The sequence below is a fragment of the Aquarana catesbeiana genome, linkage group LG03 (assembly GCF_042186555.1).
Source record: "Aquarana catesbeiana isolate 2022-GZ linkage group LG03, ASM4218655v1, whole genome shotgun sequence".
Lineage (NCBI taxonomy): Eukaryota > Metazoa > Chordata > Amphibia > Anura > Ranidae > Aquarana > Aquarana catesbeiana.
In genome coordinates this window covers 179109485-179134145 of record NC_133326.1, presented here as the reverse complement: position 1 = coordinate 179134145, position 24661 = coordinate 179109485, and the positions used below count along the sequence as shown (strand labels likewise).

The window sequence follows — 24661 nt, the reverse complement described above, 5'->3', positions numbered from 1 at the left end:
CTGTAACATCATCAGCCCGCACCTCTCTGACTCTCAAAGCCAATCCGAACAAGCTACTGTATGTAGCCTGCTCAGATTGGCAGAGGTTGTTACTACAATCCGAGCAGGCTCTGTATTTATTAATAGAATACATCGCTTGCATTTCATACCCGGCATATAAGACGACCTCCGCTTTTTGGCTGTTTTTTTAAACTGTAAAAGGTTATCTCTTACGCCGGAAAATATGGTAGATCTTTTTGTTAGTCTTGACTAGGAATGAGCCGAACACCCCCCTGTTCGGTTCGCACCAGAACATGTGAACAGGCAAAAAACTTGTTCGAACACGCGAACACCATTAAAGTCTATGGGACACGAACATGAATAATCAAAAGTGCTAATTTTAAAGACTTATATGCAAGTTATGGTCATAAAAAGTGTTTGGGGACCTGGGTCCTGCCCCAGGGGACATGGATCAATGCAAAAAAAGTTTTAAAAACGGCTGTTTTTTCAGGAGCAGTGATTTTAATAATGCTTAAAGTGAAACAATAAAAGTTTAATATCCCTTTAAATTTCGTACCTGGGGGGTGTCTATAGTATGCCTGTAAAGGGGCGCATGTTTCCCGTGTTTAGAACGGTCCGACAATACACATAGAAGTTCATTGATAAAAACGGCATGGGAATTCCCCACAGGGGAACCCCGAACCAAAATTAAAAAAAAAAAATGACGTGGGGGGCCCCCTAAATTCCATACCAGGCCCTTCTGGTCTGGTATGGATATTAAGGGGAACCCCGGCCAAAATTAAAGAAAAAAATGATGCGGGGGTCCCCCTAAATTCCATACCAGGCCCTTCAGATCTGGTATGGATATTAAGGGGAACCCCGGCCAAAATTAAAAAAAAAAAAATGGCGTAGCGTCCCCCTCAAAATCTATACCAGACCCTTCAGGTCTGGTGTGGATTTTAAGGGGAACCCCGTGCAAAATAAAAAAAAAAAAACGGCGTGGGGTCCCTCTGAAAATCCATACCAGACCCTTATCCGAGCACGCAACCTGACAGGCTACAGGAAAAGAGGGGGGACGAGAGAGCGCCCCCCCTCCTGAACCGTACCAGGCCACATGCCCTCAACATTGGGAGGGTGCTTTGGGGTAGCCCCCCAAAACACCTTGTCCCCATGTTGATGAGGACAAGGGCCTCATCCCCACAACCCTGGCCGGTGGTTGTGGGGGTCTGCGGGTGGGGGCTTATCGAATCTGGAAGCCCCCTTTAACAAGGGGACCCCCAGATCCTGGCCCTCCCCCCTGTGTGAAATGGTAAGGGGGTACCCCTACCATTTCACTAAAAAACTGTCAAAAATTTTAAAAATGACAAGAGACAGTTTTTGACAATTCCTTTATTTAAATGCTTCTTCTTTCTTCTTTATTCTTTCTTCAATCTTCTATCTTCCTTTATCTTCTTCTTCTTCTGGTTCTTCTGGTTCTTCCTCCGGTGTTCTCGTCCAGCATCTTCCTCCGCGGCATCGGCGTCTTCTTCCCTTCTTCTCCTCGGACCGCACCACATCCATGATGGCATGGAGGGAGGCTCCCGCTCTTCTCTTCATCTTCTACTCTTCATCTTCTTTTCGGGCCGTTTCGCATCCATGATGGCATAGAGGGAGGCTCCCGCTGTGTGACGCTTCTCCTCTTCTGACGGTTCTTAAATAATGGGGGATGGGGCCACCCGGTGACCCCGCCCTCCTCTGACGCACGGTGACGGGGAATGCCACAGGGAAGTCCCTTCATGTCCCCGTGCGTCACCGGGTGGCCCCCCCATTATTTAAGAACCTTCAGAAGAGGAGAAGCGTCACACAGCGGGAGCCTCCCTCCATGCCATCATGGATGCGGAGTGGCCCGAAAAGAAGATGAAGAGAAGAAGATGAAGAGAAGAAGATGAAGAGAAGAGCGGGAGCCTCCCTCCATGCCATCATGGATGCGGAGCGGCCCAAGGAGAAGAAGGGAAGAAGACGCCGACACCGCAGAGAAAGATGCTGGATGAGAACACCAGAGGAAGAACCAGAAGAACCAGAAGAAGAAGAAGATGGAGGAAGAAACCGAAGGAAGATAGAAGAAAGAAAAAAGAAGAAATTAGAAAGAAGAAGCATTTAAATAAAGGAATTGTCAAAAACTGTCTCTTGTCATTTTTAAAATCTTTGACAGTTTTTTAGTGAAATGGTAGGGGTACTTTTGTACCCCCTTACCATTTCACACAGGGGAGTGGGCCGGGATCTGGGGGTCCCCTTGTTAAAGGGGGCTACCAGATTCTGATAAGCCCCCCGCCCGCAGACCCCCACAACCACCGGCCAGGGTTGTGGGGATGAGGCCCTTGTCCTCATCAACATGGGGACAAGGTGTTTTGGGGGCTACCCCAAAGCACCCTCCCAATGTTGAGGGCATGTGGCCTGGTAAGGTTCAGGAGGGGGGGCGCTCTCTCCCCCCCTCTTTTCCCGTGGCCTGCCAGGTTGTGTGCTCGGATAAGGGTCTGGTATGGATTTTTGGGGGATCCCACACCATTTTTTTTATTTTGGCGCGGGGTTCCCCTTAAAATCCATACCAGACCTGAAGGGTCTGGTATGGAATTTAGGGGGACCCCCGCGTCATTTTTTTTTTTTTAGTGTTTTTTTAGTGGTTTGGTTCGGGGTTCCCCTGTGGGGAATTCCCATGCCATTTTTATCAATGAACTTTTATGTGTATTGTCGGACCGGCAATTCATAAATAGCTGCGAGTAGTTTAAATTACTTTTTTCCTTTGAAATGTCATTTTGCTGTCAGACTGTTCTAAACACGGGAAACATGTGCCCCTTTACAGGCATACTATAGACACCCCCCAGGTACGAAATTTAAAGGGATATTGCACTTTTATTGTTTCACTTTAAGCATTATTAAAATCACTGCTCCCGAAAAAATGGCCATTTTTAAAACTTTTTTTTGCATTAATCCATGTCCCCTGGGGCAGGACCCAGGTCCCCAAACACTTTTTATGACAATACCATGAATATAAGCTTTTAAAATTAGCACTTTTGATTTCTCCCATAGACTTTTAAAGGGTGTTACGCGGCATTTGAATTTGCCGCGAACACCCCAAATTGTTCGCTGTTCGGCGAACTTGCAAACAGCCAATGTTCAAGTCGAACATGAGTTTGACTCGAACTCAAAGCTCATCCCTATTCTTGACATAATAATGTGAAAACTACACAATCAGTGAGAACTGCATGTAGTATATAAGAATTACAGCAAAACATTGCCAAGAACATTGGCTGACTGAGCAGTCTAGCTAAAAATGAGCGTTGTGTGGTTGAATAAGCCCTTAAGATGTTGGAGGAGTCTTTAAGAGCATTTTGATTAGGTTACCAAAATGAATTAAATAATACCAGTATCAACCATATTTCACTATGTAGCAACAATTACAGCATTCATTTTAGATACGAAAAAATGAGGGTCAAAGTTATTACACAGTGGCTGTGCCACTTGTCTGAAGTTAATATCTCTTGTTAATGTATTGCACCAAATTCATTAAGCATTAGTGATACTTAAGTACAAGTTGTAGATAGGTACAATGATTTGGCGCATTATGTACCACTTTTACAACGCATGAGTGACACTTTTGCAAACTCTGTCTCCGCCAATCTTCATGGATTCCAGAGAGTGTGCTATAGTGGGTAACTGTGCTGCTCATTTGAAAAGTGCAACGCACAATTTGAATACATAAAGTGCAGTGACTCCTGATTACAGGAGTTCGTTATGAGCTGATTCAGCATCAGTATTTTTTGCCTTCCTGAATAAACCTGCTTATTTCAAGTTACCTGGATTTTTTTCTTGTAAAAGATTTGAAAAAAAAAAACACACACACAAAACTTGTCACAATACAAAATGGCCTTTTTTATAAAAACTGGGGCAAAAAAATCCATAGTGACTTTGCCTTGTACTCTCTGGGAACATTAAACAATAATCTGATTGCTCAACTACTATTGAAAAGTAATTGTTTTTTCCATTTTTTAAACTGGCCTTAAAATTGATGGAATGTAAATTATGAGGCCCATTTGAGTACTGCACTATGTTTATTAACATAACTTATTTTATTGCTTTCTCAAATAAACAAAAAAATACACTTGAACCTTAATTCAATAAAAAAAACCTTCTCTTTCATTTCCTGTATTTGGTGTATGTGACTTAGCTCCTGCCTTCGTAGCCCAGAGACCCTCCTGAATTTAATAGGATGGGAGAAACCTGTAGATTAACCTCTCAGTTCAGTAATATCAATATACAGCTTTGTCATTGCACTCTAAATCCCCTTTTACACAGGCATTCCAATCAGATGCACCTGTCAGTTTTTAAAGTGGACCTGATCAGAAGGTCCATGGAGCCCTTCGAACAGGTGGATATAAACAGACTTGTGTTCATTTACCCCCACTTAACTCCAGGTCCCTCCAGGTCCAGAAAAAAAAAACAGAAAAGGACTGTGTCTTTTTTTCATTCTTATGGACTGGATCAGAGGTAGCCTATTATAAAAGGACAGTGGAGTCCGTTTACACCTGGCCTACCACAGAGTTGGAGGAAACTGAATGGGCATGGATGTGACATCCATTCTATTTGGCTTCAGTCAGCAGGATCTGCTCACAGATCCCCTGCTCTTCAGAGCAGCCTAATGCCCATACACACAATCGGACATTCCGACAACAAAATCCATGGATTTTTCCGACGGATGTTGGCTCAAACTTGTCTTGCATACACACAGTCACACAAATTTTGTTGGAAATTCCAAACGTCAAGAACGCGGTGACGTACAACACGTATGATGAGCCAAGAAAAATTAAGTTCAATAGCCAGTGCGGCTCTTCTGCTTGACTCCGAGCATGCGTGGAACTTTGTGCGTCGGAATTGTGTACACATGATCAGAATTTACGATATCAGATTTTTTTGTCGGAAAATTTGAGATCAAGATCTCAAATTTTGTGTGACATAAATTCCGATGGAAAATGTCCGATGGAGCCTACACACGGTCTGAATTTCCGACAACAAGCTCCCATCGAACATTTTCCGTTGGAAAATCCGACAGTGTGTACGGGGCATTAGAGTCCTTTCATATGACCATCATCAGTTCAGTCACGTTCTCTGCTAAGAAAAAATAGATTATTATGGATTCAGTTTACTTCAGTCCAGTTCAGTTCTGTTCAGTTCAGTTTAAAACCATTTTTTTTTATTTTTTATTTTTTTTAGTTGTTGCAGAAACCAATCATAGGTGACAAAAGTAATAACAAAAAATATTTTGTGCCTAAAAACGGATACAAACAAAACAGTATATACAGACAGCATCCATTTACATTCCTCCAGATTCATCTAATTGGAAAAAGACACAGCCTTGTTCAGTTTTAAAAAAATGGACCCAAATGGACATGGATGTTGGTGGATGTACACATTCTTTTACATAAACCTGCCCATAGACATAAATTGTGGTTTAGTCTGGATCTATCAGAAAAACTAAGAGATGCATCCAGACTGAACACATATGTGAAGGGGCCCTTATGAAGTATGGTATGAACACACGTGAAAACTTGTACATGATTTGTGGTTTCCACATAGGTTTGAAAACATATGCAGCTAAGAACACTGTTAATAATACTATGTCATTAGAAGATCATAACTACATCTCTTTTTTGACTAGCAAGGCTATTTGCTGGAGAATTTGTTTGTTGAAAACAACCAGGACCTGTAGGAACCTTCTAAAAGTCACATGCTCATTTAATGTATTCATTAATAATAACTCTTCTATCTTCAGCAGTATAAATTAAAAAAAAAGTTTATTTCACACAATCCAAAGTCTTACAGGAAATTAAAATCAAAAGATTAAAGTAAATATTTATAAATTAGGAGATATGTAACTAGGACATGGTGTAATTAATATGCTACCAAATAATTGCTGATAATTATATGTATGCACAAAGAAAGTATTTTGGATAACACATTCACAAATGGTAAGATAAATTCAATACTACTGACAAGATAAAACGCATTAGAATATTAGATGCTTAAACAAGTCTAAATTAGAAATGCCACAAAGGATGTGTCTTCTGAACTTTGTTAATTAAAAATAAAACAGAATCATAGGATTGATTTAATTGAGAACATGGTTACACTTTATAGCAATTCACTAAGATGTATTACCTTTGATTGTGAATTCACTTAATTTAATTTTATGTAACAACATTTCAGACCACCTAATAAGAAGGTATCAACCCAAACTATGCTTGGTCAAAAGTTAAGACTGAACTCTTACAGACATTCATGAACATTTTATGTTGGTTGAGTTGCATAAAAATCACACAATGTTAAAACTCCCAAAAGTCATAGAAACATGCTTGTGGTTCTAAAGCCAAGACATGTTTTACCTTACCTTTGCATTCCTTGCATTAAGGTAAAAAATGTCCCAGTAGCAGTATTGCCCCACTCACCCCTCTAAATACTTACCTGATTCCTCACTCGATCCAGCACTGTGCCCATCTGTTGCAGCTCTCGCCAATCTCCCTGCATTCATAGGACAGACAGGCAGCAGTGGGAGCCTTTGGCTTGCTATGGTAGTAGACACGGAAGATGTAACCACATATGTGAGACTTTTTCACAGCCTAACCACATTAAAGAGGCCCAAAATTTGAGGAGCACCTTCAGGGTTTCAAGGAGTATAAATTATGTATTTAATACTTGTCACAATTCTAGAGGCCTTGAAACACCAGGACAGTGTAAGCATCCACAAAACGATCCCATTTTGGAAAGCAAACACCTAACACATTTTGTAAGAGACATAATGAGTCTTTTGAAAACATAATTTTTTGCCACAATTTTTTGGAAAAGGCAGAAAGAAAATGAATTAAGATATTTCTAATACACATTACAGGCATACTTAGAATCACACCCCAAAACACATTCTGCTACTGCCCCTGAGTATGGTAATACCAGATTTGTGAGACTTTTATACAGCCTAGCCGCATACATAGGCACAAATTCCAAGTAGAAGAAAGGGAGGGCTACCCAAGTGACAAAGGTGCAAACTGCTGTATAATAAAGGGTAAAATACTTTATTGCAATATACGTCTTAAAATCGTATTATGGCCATGGTTATAAGCAAGGGACATGTAAGATAGTTCAGCTTGACTATTTAGGCAAGCCAATATGGATCAAAAACATACAGGTTCTACATCCGAACGCCAGGTTGATTGGCACATGTTGCATTCGCTTGGCCCAGGTCCAAACGAAGCTACACAATCACACTGCGAAACACATTGACGTCACTTCCACCCAGACACTACTTCCATATCCCCTGCTGTGTTGGCAAGTTAACAAGGAGTATACAAGGAGCTTGTCTCTGTGGATTACAGAGAACAGCTTTATACCCATGGACTGCATATGCCTTTACCCATGGCAAGATATTAGATATAGATGATGACAGCTGCAGACCATCAATCTACATCCAGCCCTGCAGGGACAAGTGAACAATTCATCCCTTTGCATGAGGAGATGCCTTAAAAGGAACATGGACTGAGCAACCCATAGGAGTGGTAAAATATTCACAATTCTGTGTAACATCTCGCTCCCTACACGGCAAAACTGCATCAGCCTTTGATACTGCCTCTCAGCTAGTCTATCCACCTACAGAGGACATAGCAGTAACCCAATATTAACCATCTGAAAGCAATTGCATCTATTCCTGAACCTGTTTGGGTGTTCTGCCCTGGCCTCTGATGCTCCATTGGATCCCTTAGATCCCATTATTGTCAGTGTCATCAACAAATATACACAGGCCCACTGATCCCTGCCTGGGCTCCCCTTCCCATTCTCCTTCTCTCCTCCCCAGCTCAAGCCTCCAGGGAGCTGGAACATGTGTGCTACACATAGATCACTGCATTGCTAACTACCTATATGGCTAGAGCCGAGTGGATGCAACATGTGCATCCACTCGGCTATATATGTTATATGTTGTATATAGAACTTGTATGTTTTAATCCATATTGGCTTGCCTAAATAGATAAGCTGAACTATCTTACATGTCCCTTACTTATGACCATGGCCTTAATATTATGATTTTAAGACGTAATTTGCAATAAAGTATTTTTACCCTTTATTATACAGCAGTCTGCACCTTTGTCACTTGGGTAGTTCTCCCTTTCTCTCCCCCTACCTGGGGAAATCTTTCTTCTATATGCTTTGGGGCTGAGTGACAGACCTACCCTGGTTTGAGGTGTGTGATCATAATGCTCTGATATAAGCCTCATTTAAAATATTTTTGCTACAAATTCCAAGTAACTTAAATTGTGCATCTAATTTCCGACTACCTTCCATTTTTGGAGACCCTGGAGCACCAGGACAGTAGAAACATACACAAAATGACCACATAAACACCTAAAGGTATTTTTCAAAAGGCATGGCAAGTCTTTTGAAGATTTTCTTTTTTTTGCCGTATGTTTTTGTAAAATGCAGAAAGAAAATTTTTACACAAAGTTGTAAGTTGTATAATATTTTGTTCACACACAGCATGGACATACTTAATTAAACCCCAAAACAGATTCTGCCACTCCTTCCAAGTATAGGGATGCCACATGTGTGAGACTCTTTCAGTGTTTGGACTTATTATGTACCGGACATCTTGTGTATCACAAAAATTAACCAATTGTAGCAAAACCAATGTACTGTAATGGTCAGGGAATATAGCTTAGTGTAGCATCACCTACAGCAATCTCCATTCCTATAAGCTAAACAAGCCTAGCCTACTGGTACGTGGCTGCACCCTGGGATGCCATGTTCACTGACCAGAGGGTACAGGAGGCTGAACAAAGGGTATACAAAAGCGTTCCTCTGGTTCCAAGAAAGCAGTCATCTACAGGGGATGGGTAGGACTGGTGTCTAGCAGGAACATAGTCAGCGGGATGTGCAGATGGGTCAGTTCAGACGGCAAACAGAGACGCAGTCAATAAACAGGCAAAGGATTGGTCCAAACAGCGAGCAGCAACATGGTCAATAAACAGGCCAGGGTCAGTGATCAGGAATGTTGTTGCTGGCTGCACTGGCTCTGGTGACACTGTACTGATGTGGTAGAGATCAAGGACACTGTTGATGGCTGCACTGGCTCTGGTGATAGGGGCACTGATATGGTAGTGATCAGGAATAGTTGCTGGCTACACTGGCCTGGTAACACTGAGACTAGTGTGATCATAATCAGGGACACTGTGTCTGGCTGGTCACACTGTGGGGTCACCAGTATGGTATCTGTAAATTGAAATCATATCCCCTCTCAAGCTTCTCTTCTCCAGAGAGAATAAGTTCAGTGTTTGCAACCTTTCTTCATAACTAATGTCCTCCAGACCCTTTATTAGCTTTGTTGCCCTTCTTTGTATTAGCTTCATTTCCAGTACATCCTTCCTGAGGACTGGTGCCCAGAACTGGGCAGCATACTCCAGGTGCGGCTAGACCAAAGTCTTGTAGAATGGGAGAATTATCACTTTATCCCTGGAGTTAATCCCTTTTTAATGCATGCCAATATTCTGTTTGCTCTGTTAGCAGAAGCTTGGCATTGCATGCCATTGCTGAGCATATCATCTACTAGGACACCCAGGTCTTGTTCCATCCAAGATTCCCCCAGAGATTCTCCCCCTAGTGTATAGACTGCATTCATATTTTTGCCACCCAAATGCATTATTTTACATTTTTCTACAATAAACCTCATTTGCCATGTAGTTGCCCACCCCAATAATTTGTTCTGATCTTCTTGCAAGGTTTCCACATCCTGCAGAGAAGTTATTGTCCTGCTTAGCTTAGTATCGTCTGCAAATGCAGAGATTGAACTGTTTACCCCATCCTCCAGGTCGTTTATGAACAAATTAAATAGGATTGGTCCTAGCACAGAAACCTGTGGGACCCCACTACCCACCCCTGACCATCCGTGTATTCCCCGTTTATCACCGCCCTCTGAACTCGCCCTTGTAGCCAGGTTTCAATCCATGTACTCACCCTATGGTCCATGCCAATGGACCTTATTTTGTACAGTAAACGTTTGTGGGGAACTGTGTCAAATGCATTTGCAAAATCCAGATACACCATGTCTACAAGCCTTCCTTTATCTAGATGGCAACTCACCTCCTAATGTGTCATACCATTTACTGGTGTAAGGACTTCATAATAGTTTTTTTTTTTTCTTTTTTTTCTTTTTTTTTTACCAGAAAAGTTTACTATCTTTCCCTAGAACTGCATTCAAATTACATTACATTGCCATTTTAAATATAATTATATTTAGCAATGTTGTTTACAGGACTAGGCTTGAATTACACATTACAATGTATTTTGATTTAGGCATGCTTGCCGTGGGTTACTTTAGATATGAAATGTATTGCAAAGAAAATGGCAGTGTGAACTATCACATATGTATGTACATTAGAGCAGGTTGAACAAAACAGTATAAATGGTATCTTTATTAACAGCAAAGATTATTTATCTCACTTTAGAGACTTTAGTGAAATACGCAAGCAATAAAAACAAAAAAAACAAAAAAAACACTGGTCCAGTTGCCAGTGTACAACAAATAGAAAGAACAAATTCCACCCTTTAACACTGGTTTAATCAATCAACAACTTATTCATACCATCCAGTTCCATTATATAAAATACATCATTGCAAGCCTCCATTAGTCAATTTTGCAATATCTAAAAGCACCTTATGATATTATTTCACTCTTTTTTTTTCATGCATTTTTATTCATTTTTAACTCTTATTTTAACTCCCATTACAATTCCATATTAATACAAAATCCTTATCATCCAACCATACAGTAGTTTTCTACATCTTAAAAAAGCTCCATAGATAATGCCAGCTGAATATGTACGTATGTTCCACTATTCAAGCCTATGTAACCCTCTATATCAGGGATATGCAATTAGCGGACCTCCAGCTGTTACAGAACTACAACTCCCATGAGGCATAGCAAGACTCACACACACACACACACACAAAAAGGAGAAACACTGGACACCTACCACCCCACTCCACCAAACCATTCTAAGCGCTCACTCTAAGTATGCCACATATCATTTTCTAAAGCATCATATAGACTGAATGTGGATGGGGGACTCTCCCCCATGAGCTATTGTATTCTGACAGCAGGGAGACTTTCTCACTGCAGCACTGATAAAGGTGGGAAAATCCAACAGGCTGGTTGTACAACCTTAGTGCCCATACATGGATCTAAATTTGGCCAGCCCTTGCTGAACTGGCCAAATTTTGATCCATGTATGGTTGGCTTAATAAAAGACTTTCTGATCTAAAGAATTCCCTCAAAGTATACCAAAGGTTTACTAACTTTGGGTATCTGTCCTGTAGGCTCACTGTCAATTCTTCCATCTCATTACCATAACCACCTGCCGACCGCCTTCCGCATATATACTGCAGCAAGGCGGCTCAACTATGCAAACTGAAGTCAGTCAATATGTCAGTACGTCAGTCTGTGCATGTGGTACAGCGGGTGCGCCGTGCGTTGCAGGAGCTCATCCATGGGTCTGGCAGACTCGCGATCACAGTAAAAAGAGAGGCAGAATGAAGATCTGCCTATGTAAACAAGGCAAAGCCCCATTCTGACAGGGGAGAAGTGAGAGATCAGCTGTTCCTAGTGATCAGGAACAGCGATCACTCTCTTCTCCCAGTCAATCCGTCCCCCTGACAGTTAAAAAGCACCTCCCTAGGGAACACTTAAACATTTGATCCCCCCTAGTGTTAACCCCTTCCCTGCCAGTGCCATTTATACAGTGATCAGTGCATTTTTATAGCACTGATTACTGTATTGTGTCACTGGTCACCAAAAAGTGTCACTTAGGGTCAGATTTGTCCGCCGCAATGTTGCAGTCTCGCTAAAAATCGCTGATCCTCGCCATTAATAGTAAAAACAATTAAAAAAATTAAAAGTCCCTAAAGTTTACACACACAGATCCACGGTCCGGCCCGGTTAACGGGCAATCGCGGGTGCCCGGCGGACATCGCGGCTGCCGGGCACACGCACCAGGTCCCGAGCAACGCGGCGGGCGCGCACGCCCCCTAGATGGCCAGGAACCCGAGGCTGTCATATGACGTCCACCCGGGATGGGAGATCCCATCTGTGGACGTCATATGTCTATACGCGGGTAGGGAAGTGGTTAATAATGATTTCCAAAATAAATGTATTTATTTACGTTAAAAAAAAAAGTTTTGGCTTTACATACACTTCAACCAAAAGAACTCAAAGAAGCGACCATCCTATAAGGTCTATTTTGTTCAATAGTTATAATCATAATATACAAAGGAATAAAGATGCAGGTGGTCAATATATTTTCAATTCTTTTTGCTCAACAATTAAAAATGCTTTTTTAATTCACTATTTTATACCAACCTCTTATTGACCTACTTCTTTATTGTTACAACCTTCTCAAAGAGTAGCTCCAGTCTCTCAAAAATAAATAAATAAATAAAAGTCAGCAGCTACACAGCAAATGGCCCCACAGTTTTCTGGGACCTGTATGTGTACCAGAAGGCTGCTGGGGAAGTAGGAGGGGCCAAATATGCTCCTAGATTGGTGCAGCGACCTGTCAAAACCGGGTCCCCCGTACCCCCCCACCAAAAAAAATGACAAATGTGGCAGTGGAGGGGGGTAGAGAGCAAACAAGTGGAGCTACCCTTTTGGGTGGAGTTCCGTTTTAATTATAATCCGTAACATTATTTTCAGTTATAGTACACTTTTATAAATGTTCAAGTATTATAATTTTTCTGTTTGTTTATACTGCCATTAATTAAGTTGTAACGTTACAGTGCCCAACAATTTCAAAGAAAACTGCACATACTATATGTTCTGTTCATACTAAATAGATATGTTTCACCATTTAATACTGGAAAATTCTTCACCACACTTGTGTTTTTTTAAGAAAGCACTCCTTCTTACGGATGACATTTAAAGATAGGAAATTCCATGGTTAGATTAATGATTTACTAAAACTGGAGAGTGCAAAGTCTGGTGAACCTGTGCATGGTAGCCAATCAGCTTCTAACTTCAGCTTGTTCAATTAAGTCGTGACAATAAAACTTGGACGATGATTAGTTTCAATGCAGAGCTGCAGCAGATTTTGAACTCTCCAGTTTTAGTAAATTAACCCCTATGTGTTCTAGTCAGGTATCCTTTTATCCAGGACTATTTTAAAGATTATATTAATTTTATTTTTGATAATGTACAGTATGATATAATGACAGAAGAGATCACTGAACACTGGATCGAAGAAGGAAAACATTATGTGTATTCAGGCTAAGCATTATTATTGTACATGTTGGTCTAAGATTGAACAAAGACTTTGTTCAGCTCATGAAAATGTGTTAATAGTATTAATTGCTAGCCATACTGGATGCACGTTGGGGTATAATGAATATAGGGGAGTGAGATGTCCTGCTAGAAATATACAGTGCTTTTTAAATATTTTTTTTAAACATTACATGTAATTACTGATATCCCACGTTTCTGAATAAAAACAGTTAGGTATTTGCTACAATACATAAATAATAATGTGCAGCACCTCTATACAAATTGAATCAAAAAAAGTCCCAGAATAACATGTATTCCAATGAGAAAAAGGCATTCCCCCCGACGTGTCCTTGCAGGAAATGCATTAGGGCTGGATTACGCGCTTATGTCACGCTGCCATTTCCGGGGATCAGAATAGGCAGCCATTTTACCCTTGTATGCACAGTGTGATGCTTCCCTCTGGCAAAGATGGAACTTTGGACACCTGTGGACCTAGCAGTCGGATGGTTGTGTATGATAGGCTGGGAATTTCTGTCTTATATTGAATCTGGTGAGTGCATTATTAGTACTAAGCACAAGTGGTGGTGTGTTAAGATTTAAGGTGGAAGGCTTTCTTTGGACACTGGAAGAAAACTTTTTTTTTCTCATTGATATAATTTTTTTTTTATCATTGAAATACACTTTATTCTGGGACTTTTTTGATTTAATATATCATCACAGTTAATAAGATTGTATTGCTTTGCATATGATTCATATACATGTATTGTTTTTTTTTCATTTATACATTTAAGTTTTTTTGCACATTATTGTTTATGTTTCAGCTGGGTTTTGTATGTAGACCTATTACTGTCTGCCTTCTCTATAGCTCAAGCACAGGCTTTTTTTTTTATTAATTGCATTTGCTACAATACATTAAACATTTGTCTTGTGGAAAAGCTGATAATGAAATCGGGGTTACTTACAGCCTTCGTAAATGTCTGTTGGAATATGTACAGCAGAATGTTGGTAAGACGTTTGCCTCCGAAAGACAGGATCATCATTAAATACAGGCTTGATTCGTTGACTCAGAGAATCATTGTCAGTCTTCTCTGACTACAAAAAAGAAAATGTAACACATTTAGATATGTGCACACAACATAGAACAATACAATTTTCTGTAGAGGTATGTTGTAATGAGAAAAAAAAATCTTCATAAGGTATCACAAACTACAGTGTCCTAAAGACCAAGAGCATGATTTGACACATACTGATGCATTTGAAATTTGGTGTTGGAAAATAAATTTCAGAATATAATGGACAGCAAAGAAAAACTAATAAATCCTTTACTTAATGAAGTCCAACTTTTGCTAGACACCCAGATGACTAGACAGAAGCTGTGTCATTTTGGACATATTATGAGAACTAACTCACCAGTGGAAAAGACAATTATGTTTGGAAAAGTTGAAGAGAAAAGAAGCACCAAACAACCAGCAATAAGATGGCTGGATACAGTTACAGAAAGGATAAACACGCCAATACAAAGATGGAAGAACCAAAAAGGAGAATGATTATTCAGGTGAAACAATATCTAAGTAATTTCCACAAGTCAACATCAACTTGATTGCAAAATAATAATAATATTAATAGTAACAATAATAATAATGTAAAAAGGAACCAATAGCATGTAACATACTTCCAAATGTCTAAATGTTGTAATTGAAATAAGATAACTTGTTTTTGGTTCAAAAGTTTTGAGTTTTTCTTCTTGACTGACAATCAAAGGGAAAAAAAATGCAATAAGTATCTCCCACCAAAATATATAGGAAAACAATTACACCATACCTATGCAGCAACACCAGAAAACAGTAGGATGAGCAGACCTGTCCACAAGGACAACCTGCAGTGTCACTAGAACCTGACAGTGAAAAATCCCTGCAGGAGCTGTGTACCTGATCCAGGATATAGAAGCACAAGTCCCCCCATATACAATCCAGTAATGCTTCCATAGACCTCTTTGCCAAAGAGCTATGACTGATCATCTAATTAAGGACAGGAACAGGGAAGAAATTCCCACAGGGGCTGCAAATCAGGCCTGAATCAAGTAACCTGAACCCATAAGGAACCCCTGGTTTGCAGTCGGAGCTTTATGCTGACCATCAAACCCCACAGCGCTGATTACTTCCTGCCTTGCAAGAGATAAAGCACAGTCAAGTGCACAATTATTTGTCCCTAGAATGAAGACTAGAGAATAAAGAGGACGAAAAGCAAAAACAGTGCCTCTAAAGGAAACCATGTGGTTGCAAGTAAGATCCTAATGTCACCCATGGCAGGGACCAGGTCACTTACCCTTTCACAAGAAGAATCATCAAGCCTTCTCAAAGGTGAAGGTCTTACAGCACCATGATGATGTCCAACAGAGTCCAGGTTAAGACACTTACTCACAGTGGACCCCCCTAAAGAAGAAGGCTTTGACAGATCCAGGGAACTGGACACAATTCCCAAACTGTCTTAGTTATTGATAAGAGTTTCCCCATTTCTGCAACCTCTTTCACACACACTATATTACATACGTATTCTGTAATGATTTTTTTCTTTCCAAAAACATTTTATTGGAAATTATGTAAGTACAATAAAAGCCAATGAACAAGATAATACAGTGTCATATTACAGAGTAGAAATAGAACAATAAGGAGATGCTGTATAGTAGGGAGTGTCAGTTTAATGGGTGCCGGTAACTGGTATAACTAGTAGAATAAACATATAAAATAATGCAATTAAAGCAGCAAATGCATTATGATAACGCACCCCATATTGACAGAAAAACACAGAATTGTTGACATTTTTGCAGATTTTTAAAAAAAGAAAAACTGAAATATCACATGGTCCTAAGTATTCAGACCCTTTTCTGTGACACTCATATATTTTACTCAGGTGCTGTCCATTTCTTCTAATCATCCTTGAGATGGTTCTACACCTTCATTTGAGTCCAGCTGTGTTTGATTATACTAATTGGACTTGATTAGGAAAGCCACACACCTGTCTATATAAGACCTTACAGCTCAAAGTGCATGTCAGAGCAAATGAGAATCATGAGGTCAAAGGAACTGCCTGAAGAGCTCAGAGACAGAATTGTGGCAAGGCACAGATCTGGCCAAGGCTACAAAAAATTTCTGCTGCACTTAAGGTTCCTAAGAGCACAATGGCCTCCATAATCCTTAAATGGAAGAGGTTTGGGACAACTAGAACCCCTCCTAGAGCTGGCCATCTGGCCAAACTGAGCTATCGGGGGAGAAGAGCCTTGGTGAGAGAGGTAAAGAAGAATCCAAAGATCAATGTGGCTGAGCTCCAGAGATGCAGTCGGGAGATGGGAGAAAGTTGTAGAAAGTCAACCATCACTGCAGCCCTCCACCAGTCGGGGCTTTATGGCAGAGTGGCCCAACGGAAGCCTCTCCTTAGTGCAAGACACATGAGAGCCTGCACGGAGTTTGCTAAAAAACACCTGAAGGACTCCAAGATGGTGAGAAATAAAATTCTTTGGTCGGATGAGACCAAGATAGAACATTTTGGCCTTGATTCTAAGCGGTATGTGTGGAGAAAACCAGGCACTGCTCATCACCTGTCCAATACAGTCCCAAAAGTGAAGCATGGTGGTGGCAGCATCATGCTGTGGGGGTGTTTTTCAGCTTCAGGGACAGGACAACTGGTTGCAATCCAGGGAAAGATGAATGCGGCCAAGTACAGGGATATCCTGGACGAAAACCTTCTCCAGAGTGCTCAGGACCTCAGACTGGGCCGAAGGTTTACCTTCCAACAAGACAATGACCCTAAGCACACAGCTAAAATAATGAAGGAGTGGCTTCACAACAACTCCGTGACTGTTCTTGAATGGCCCAGCCAGAGCCCTGACTTAAACCCAATTAAGCATCTCTGGAGAGACCTAAAAATGGCTGTCCACCAACATTTACCATCCACCCTGACAGAACAAGGAGAAAGGATAAATGGCAGAGGATCCCCAAATCCAGGTGTGAAAAACTTGTTACATCTTTCCCAAAAAGACTCATGGCTGTATTAGATCAAAAGGGTGCTTCTACTAAATACTGAGCAAAGGGTCTGAATACTTAGGACCATGTGATATTTCAGTTTTTCTTTTTTAATAAACCTGCAAAAATGTCAACAATTTTGTGTTTTTCTGTCAATATGGGGTGCTGTGTGTACATACAATTTAAGGGGGTCTGAATACTTTCCATCCCCACTGTATATCCTCATGCTATATTGGGTTTTATGTTTATTTTTACTTTTTATATTTTGGCGGGATGTTAGGTCGTAATTGTTGATGCAGTACAATGCTCAAGAAGAGGTATAGAAGTGGGAAAGCGGATCAGGGGAGTGTAAAAATTTGGGCAAGGAGAAGGAGGAGGGGAAGGGGAGTTCCAGACTCCCCTCTCTCTCTCGAGCTATGTTAGTACGGATCAATAAAGAACTTGTATGGGTTGAAAGCATAAGAAGTTGGCATGTTGGTCCCAATTGGGTTGAAAGCATAAGAAGTTGGCATGTTGGTCCCAATTGGGTTGAAAGCATAAGAAGTTGGCATGTTGGTCCCAATTTTCCATCAGGATCATATAAGGGACCAGTGCAGGTAGCAGCAGGTAAAGTGTTTGTAGTTTACTAATTTATTTAAAGCTGTTATGATGAAGAGAGCTCATTCGTCGTTCGTCTGATATTCTTCTGTTGTTTTAAAGTGTTGTCAACTGTACCATGTTGATGTGAATCTGGGTAACTTTTCGTGTGAGATACTGATAAGTTCTTCTATTTTTCCAATATTGTTGATTCTACGATACCATTCCTCTTTTGTCGGGGCAGTTGGAGAGCGCCAGTGGCACGGGATGCAGTGTCTCGCTGCGTTTATCATGAGCATTGTTAGTGATTTAAGATATCTCTTCTTGGGAATGATGGTATGATGCAGCAGGTATACTGCAGGACAGTAGTCCACATTATCAGATGTGACAGAGAGGATAGTGTCGTGTACTGTCTGCCAAAATGTTCACATCGCCAACATCTATTAGGAATTGTGTTTGAGAATTAATGAAACAATGCAGGGGTTCTATACCATCTCAAAAGAATTTTGAATCCACATTCTTGGGTGGCTATATTAAGGAAACCTTTGTGTATGTAGAAGCAGATTAATTCCCATTCAGGATCAGTGATTGATATATTTAGATTGTGTTCCCATGCTGAACATGCATTGCTGGAGAACGCTGAATGATCATTAAATAGGGAGGAGTACAGGGTTGAAATGAGATGCCTTTGGGGTTTTTTTGGGGGGAAATTTCTTCTAGAGTGGACAGGTTTTTGTCCAGTGTCAGGCGGTTTCCTTCCTAGATAGAAAATGTTTCATTTATATGTATGTTCAATGTGGTATGTGGTTAGGGGTCAGTTTAACGTTAAGGTCTTCTATTGCAAGGAGTGCACCTTTGTTAAACAAGGGGGTAGAAAGTACATCTCTATGGGGCCAAATTTGTGTGAGGAAATTGTTGTTTATGCCTGGGGGGAGTCTGGGTTTGCGCGTAATGGGGTAACGGGCTCAGCCAGGGAGTGTAATTTGTTGCTTTGGTCGAAGTTTGAAAGGCTGTTAGTATGGGACCTATTAAGGGGTGACGCTTTGTTTGAGAGGGTACATGGCGTGGGTGCAACCATAGTACTGATCTCAAGTATTGGGGAGTGATTGAGTGTCCAAAAAAGTGTCTGATCTGTCCGTCGCAATGTTACAGTACCACTAAAAATCGCAGATCACCGCCATTACTGGTAAAAAAAAAAATAATAATATAATGCCATAAAAATGCCATAAATGTTTCCCATATTTTGTAGATGCTATAACTTTTGTGCAAACCAATCAATATACACTTATTGCAATTTTTACCAAAAGTAAAAAAAAAAAGTAAGAATATATATTGGCCTAAACTGATGAAGAAATGTGTTTTTTTTTTTTTTTAATTTGGGGGTATTTATTATAGCAAAAAGTAAAAAATATTGTTTTTCTTTCAAAAGTGTCGCTGTTTTTTTGTTTATAGCGTAAAAAATAAAAACCGTAGAGGTGATCAAATACCACCAAAAGAAAGCTCTATTTGTGGGAAAGGATGCACATTTTGTTTGGGTACAGCGTCGCACGACTGCACAATTGTCAGTTAAAGCGACGCAGTGCCAAACTGAAAAGTGCTCTGGTCAGGAAGGGGATAAAATCTTCCAGGGCTGAAGTGGTTAAGCAGCAGGCAGGGAACCTGGCCACCGCATCCTTAACAACCAATGACTCATCAGCTGCCAGTGGGCTTCCCCAATGACAAGTGAAACGTAAACAAAACAATGCCGGAAAAAAAACAGCATCCGGTCCCCCAATCCATACCGGGCCCTTCGGGTCTAGTATGGATTTTTGGGGGAACCCCATCCCAAAATGTAAAAAAAAAAAAATGGTATGGGGCCCCTGGTGTTAACCCCTTCCCTGCCAGTGTCAGTACAGTAACAGTGCATATGTTTAGCACTGATCACTGTAATAATGTCACTGGTCTCCAAAAAAAGTGTCAAACGTGTCAGTTAGGTATCCGATTTGTCTGCAGCAATGTCGCAGTCCCATTAAATGCCATAAAATATCCCATAGTTTATAGACGTTATAACTTTTGTGCAAACCAATCAATATATGCTTATTGGAATTTTTTTACCAAAACTATTTAGTAGAATACACATTGGCCTAAGTTGATGAAGAAATTTGATTTTACATTTTTTATTGGATGTGTTTTATAACAGAAAGTAAAAAATATAGTTTTTTTTTTTCAAAATTGTCAGGTGTTTTTCCGTTTATAGCACAAAATATAAAAACTACAGAGGTGATCAAATACCACCAAAAGAATGCTCTATTTGTATGAAAAAAGGACAATTGTATTTGGGTACAGTGTCGCTCGACCGCGCAATTGTCAGATAAAGTAACGCAGTACCGTATTGCAAAAAATGGCCTGGTCATTAAAGGGGTAAAACCTTCTGAGGCTGATGTGGTTAATGACATTTAATGAAGTTTGTCCTACATTTTGTTGGCTGCTCTGTACTCAAATATCCCTTCCTTCAGTAATTCCAGATCCTCTTCAAAGCTATCAACTTATGGGTTAAGAGAAGCAGCTGTGATTTTTAAAAATGCCTGAAGCTCACCTTCCTTGTCCCCAAAATACATTCAGTGCAGCACATTCTGTGAATTGAAGAGAGGCAGATGAATGTCTGGGCTGGAGTGTGATAGAAAGAAGCAGTACAAAGAGCTGATTAGTTCACGTGTTGACAAGGCACATGCTGAAAGGAAAAGACAGCAGAGTGACAGAGAGACAAGTTCATCAATGTGCTGCTTCTCCTTTCACTGTCCAGTCACAGGTTGGGGCGGGTCCATGATAGCCTAGGCTCAGAAAAAATAGGTTAAATTACTAGGTTAAAAAAGTAAAAAAAATAAAGGCTGACTTTGAATATTACAGAGAAAGACCTCAGAAAGAAAGTTGTGGAGGCCTATAAGCCCGGCAGAGGATTTAAAAAAATGCCAAAATGATTTGAAAACAATCACTCAACTAAAAACAAAATAATTTACAAAGGGTGTTGCCTTCAAAAATTTTAAAACTGCAAATTTTTCCAGGACTGGCTCTGGCTGGCACAGCAAACTTAAACCCATAAGCTAACTGTTTCATGCTAAAGGAAGTCTCCAAGAACCCCAAAATTTCATTGCATCCATTTACAATGGAATGCAACCCATCTACAAAGAAAATTGCACCAATTCAACAATTTGCATGCAGCGGGGGTAAAAAATGTCACATGGGTTGATGCCAGAGGCTGGTGAGCAGTTATATAAATTCATACAAGATGTAATTTCTGTTAAATAGGGCTATACCAGCTTTTCCACAGAATACCATCTATGGATATTTTTGTTGGAAAAGGCAACTCTTTACTTGTGTCCTTATTCAAGTATATCACCTTTACCTGTGGCCACTGTTTGAATAAAGATCTTATGATAGCCTGTCCAAACATATTTACAAAGTTAATTTCTATGGGATGTACTAAACCTTTCACATGATTGTACAGTTTTTATATATTTTTTTTCAAAGTAAACCCTTTAGCTGCTTCAAACAGCTTAATTATTATAAACATATTATTATTATTAAGGGAAGTGTACAGCTTGTCCTAATCTATGGCCTATGATCATTATTTAATGTCTACCAAACTACACATTTCCCTCTCCTGGAAAACACAGATTTATGCTGCAAAACATTCATTAAATATTAAATCAATAATCTGGTGAATCAGCTATTGACTATTTTGCTCAAAACATAACTGTTTTCATATAGACCATGGATGTAATTTCCCAAGGTTAGCTACAGATGAGCAGGCTTCTCATTGACAATCACAGATAGTGAGATGTCATTCCTAAATTAAATATCACAGGCAGCACCCACCATTCTTACACAATGATCCAATGAATGCATATGCAGTGATTCGCACATACAGTAAAAAAGCTCTATTGAAGACAAAAAAAATGAAACCTTTGGAAATGTTCTGTTTATGACAGAAGACATTTCACTAATTGACAATATATTGTTATTACTCCATTGGAAACCTGTATGCAGCTCAATCTTAACCCAGAAAAGCAATGATTGAATTTGCAAACTTGAATACTGCTTGTAAATATCAGGCATGTATGGTTACACTAAATAAGTCTAAAATGTGATATCTAAACACAAAAGGGCAATACAACTCATAGTTCACACAATTAGAAAGCAAACAATTTCAAGTTTGTTAAAATGGAACTTAAAGGGGGAAAAAAAAACTAGCAAACAGTCAATACATTTAATGCAGAAGGGACTTGTCTCTTCTGTATTAAAGTTTTGTACCTGTCTGTCCACCCTATACACCGAGCTGTGCTTGCACAGCTCAGTGTACAGTTTTAGCTAATGTTGAGATGTATGAACTCCCATGCATGATTTCATCTTGGCAATGCAAAGATGTATGAATTCCCATGGAAACGGTCAAAGATTGGTACCCGGAAGCAGAGTGGTCAAAGATGTCAGTGGCCAGTGGGGAGCTCTGAGACACTGCAATGCTAGAGAGAAAGTACTATTTTTCATTTTTGCCAAAGTAAAACATTTATTTTATTCCAATCCTCACCGTGATAAATTAACCACGTCAGCCCCTGAAGGATTTACCCCCTTAATGACAAGGCCATTTTTTGCGATATGGCACTGTGTTACTTTAACTGACAATTGCACGGTCGTGTGATGTTGTACCCAAACAAAACAACAAAATTGACGTCTTTTGTTCCCACAAATAGAGCTTTCTTTTGATGGTATTTGATAACCTCTGTGGTTTTTATTTTTTGTGCTATAATTGAAAAAAGACCGACAATTTTGAAAAATTCATATGCTATAATACATATCCAAAAAAATATATATATATAAAAACAAATCTATTCATCAGTTTAGGCCAATATGTATTCTTCTACATATTTTTGGTAAAAAAAAAAATCAATAAGTGTATATTGATTGGTTTGCGCAAAAGTAATAGTGTCTACAAAATAGGGGATAGATTTATGACATTTTTATTATTATTATTATTTTTTTTTACTAGTAATGGCGGCGATCAGTGATTTTTAGCGGGACTGCGGCGGACAGATCGGACACTTAACTGACATTTTTTACACTTTTTTGGGAACCAGTAACATTAATAAAGTCATCAGTGCTAAAGATATGCACTGACATTGTGCTAATGAGACTGGCAGAGAAGGGGTTAACATCAGGGGCGATCAAATGGTTAAATGTGTTCCCTGTTTGTGATTAATAACTGTATGGGGTACTGTGTGACTGGGGAAAGACACAGATCCATCTTCCTGCTTAGCAGGAAGACAGGATCTCAGTGTCATCCCCTGACAGAACGGAGATCTTGCCTTGTTTACTTCGGCAGATCCCCGTTCTGTCTTTGCGGGGAACAATCGTGGGCTTTGATTGGCTCCTCCACTGGCCAATCAGAGCATGCGCCGCCGGCACGAATGCTAGTGCACGAACCGCCGTATCGGTACAGCGATTTGTGCAGCCGAGCCACCTTGCCGCAGTACATCTGCGGCAGGTGGTTGGCAAGTAGTTAAGAAAGAAATGATCACAAAACCACTATACATTCCCTTTAAACATAATTAGAATGAGTTATATTGAAAGAGTTATTTTGTCTTCCTAATAGGGTGGTTAAAGCAGAACTGTACTCACTTTCTCTCCAGTGCTAAAAAGTCCCAGAGCTCCCCATCGACTGCTTACATCTTCAAATCTCTGCCTGTTTTGATGGTTTAGGCACAGAAGCTTATTCATTTAAACATTGCCAGAGTTGTACACTAAGCTGTTTATGCGCAGCTTGGTGTACATGGCAGACAGGCAGGTAAGAAACTTTAATGCAGAATAATATAGTATATTTCTTCTGCATTAAACACCCTGTATGATCGTCTGATTAAACATCCTGTCTGATTAAACATCCTGTCTGATCGGCTTTTTTTCTAAAGTTCCACTTTAGCATTTTTCTTTACAGTCAATGGACACACTTTAATGCTCCTTTTTATATTTTCGAAGCTCTCACTTTGAATGCTTCATCCCAGAAGGGTTAAAACTCCAGCCATACATGTCCTATTGAAGATTTCTCTTCACTTTCTGTCCAGAAGGAAGTCACAAGAAATCTTCACAAAGGGAGAATAAATATTTCTCTTGTTATCAAAACAGGTTTTCCTATTGAATGATATACCCTAATTGCTTCTTCTGGTGACAACTGTAAAATTTTGGATTTCCTATCACTTTCTGTCTCAGTGACAAAAGTAGGAATGAATCTCTACAATGAAGACACAGACAGAAATGTAAACTGACAAAGGTTCTAACTTTTTACTCCCCCAAAGTAAAAACACAAAAGAAGCAAACTTGAAATCCCTATTATGAATTTTACAAACCTTTTGTAAAATGGATCACAAATGGCACAAAGGGCTGGTCACAAATAGCATATGTGTGTGTGTGTGTGTATATTAGTTCATCTGCAGATTTTCCCCACTGTCACAATGCTCTTTTCTTGTTTTAATTCCCATAAAGCATGCCCACTGCTGTCTACTGTCAATCAAAATTGAGTGGACTTGAAGAACTGGAGAACTGATACCGGAGCTCTTTTTGACTTTTTAAAAAATAAGAAAAGTGTCCCCGGATGTAAATCCATCGTCAAACGTGCCGCCACCGGACCCGGAAAAAAATGCTCCGCTGTCAACTAAGGCAAACCGCCATGGCTTGCCGTTTGACAGTTCTTATATAGGTAAGGGTGGGGCCGCCTGGCGACGTCACCTGGTGGCAC

The 24661-nt window shown here is 40.0% G+C and overlaps 1 protein-coding gene across 5 annotated transcripts in view; it reads right to left on the bottom strand.

Annotated features, from left to right (window-relative positions):
- The window catches only part of CACNA2D1 (calcium voltage-gated channel auxiliary subunit alpha2delta 1), a 936653-nt gene that overhangs the window by 420542 nt on the left and 491450 nt on the right, over nt 1-24661 (bottom strand). For all 5 annotated transcript variants that reach the window (XM_073619561.1, XM_073619559.1, XM_073619560.1 and 2 more), the window contains one exon: nt 14266-14395. In XM_073619561.1, coding sequence (XP_073475662.1) covers nt 14266-14395 — 130 coding nt within the window. The remainder of the gene's footprint in view (nt 1-14265; nt 14396-24661) is intronic.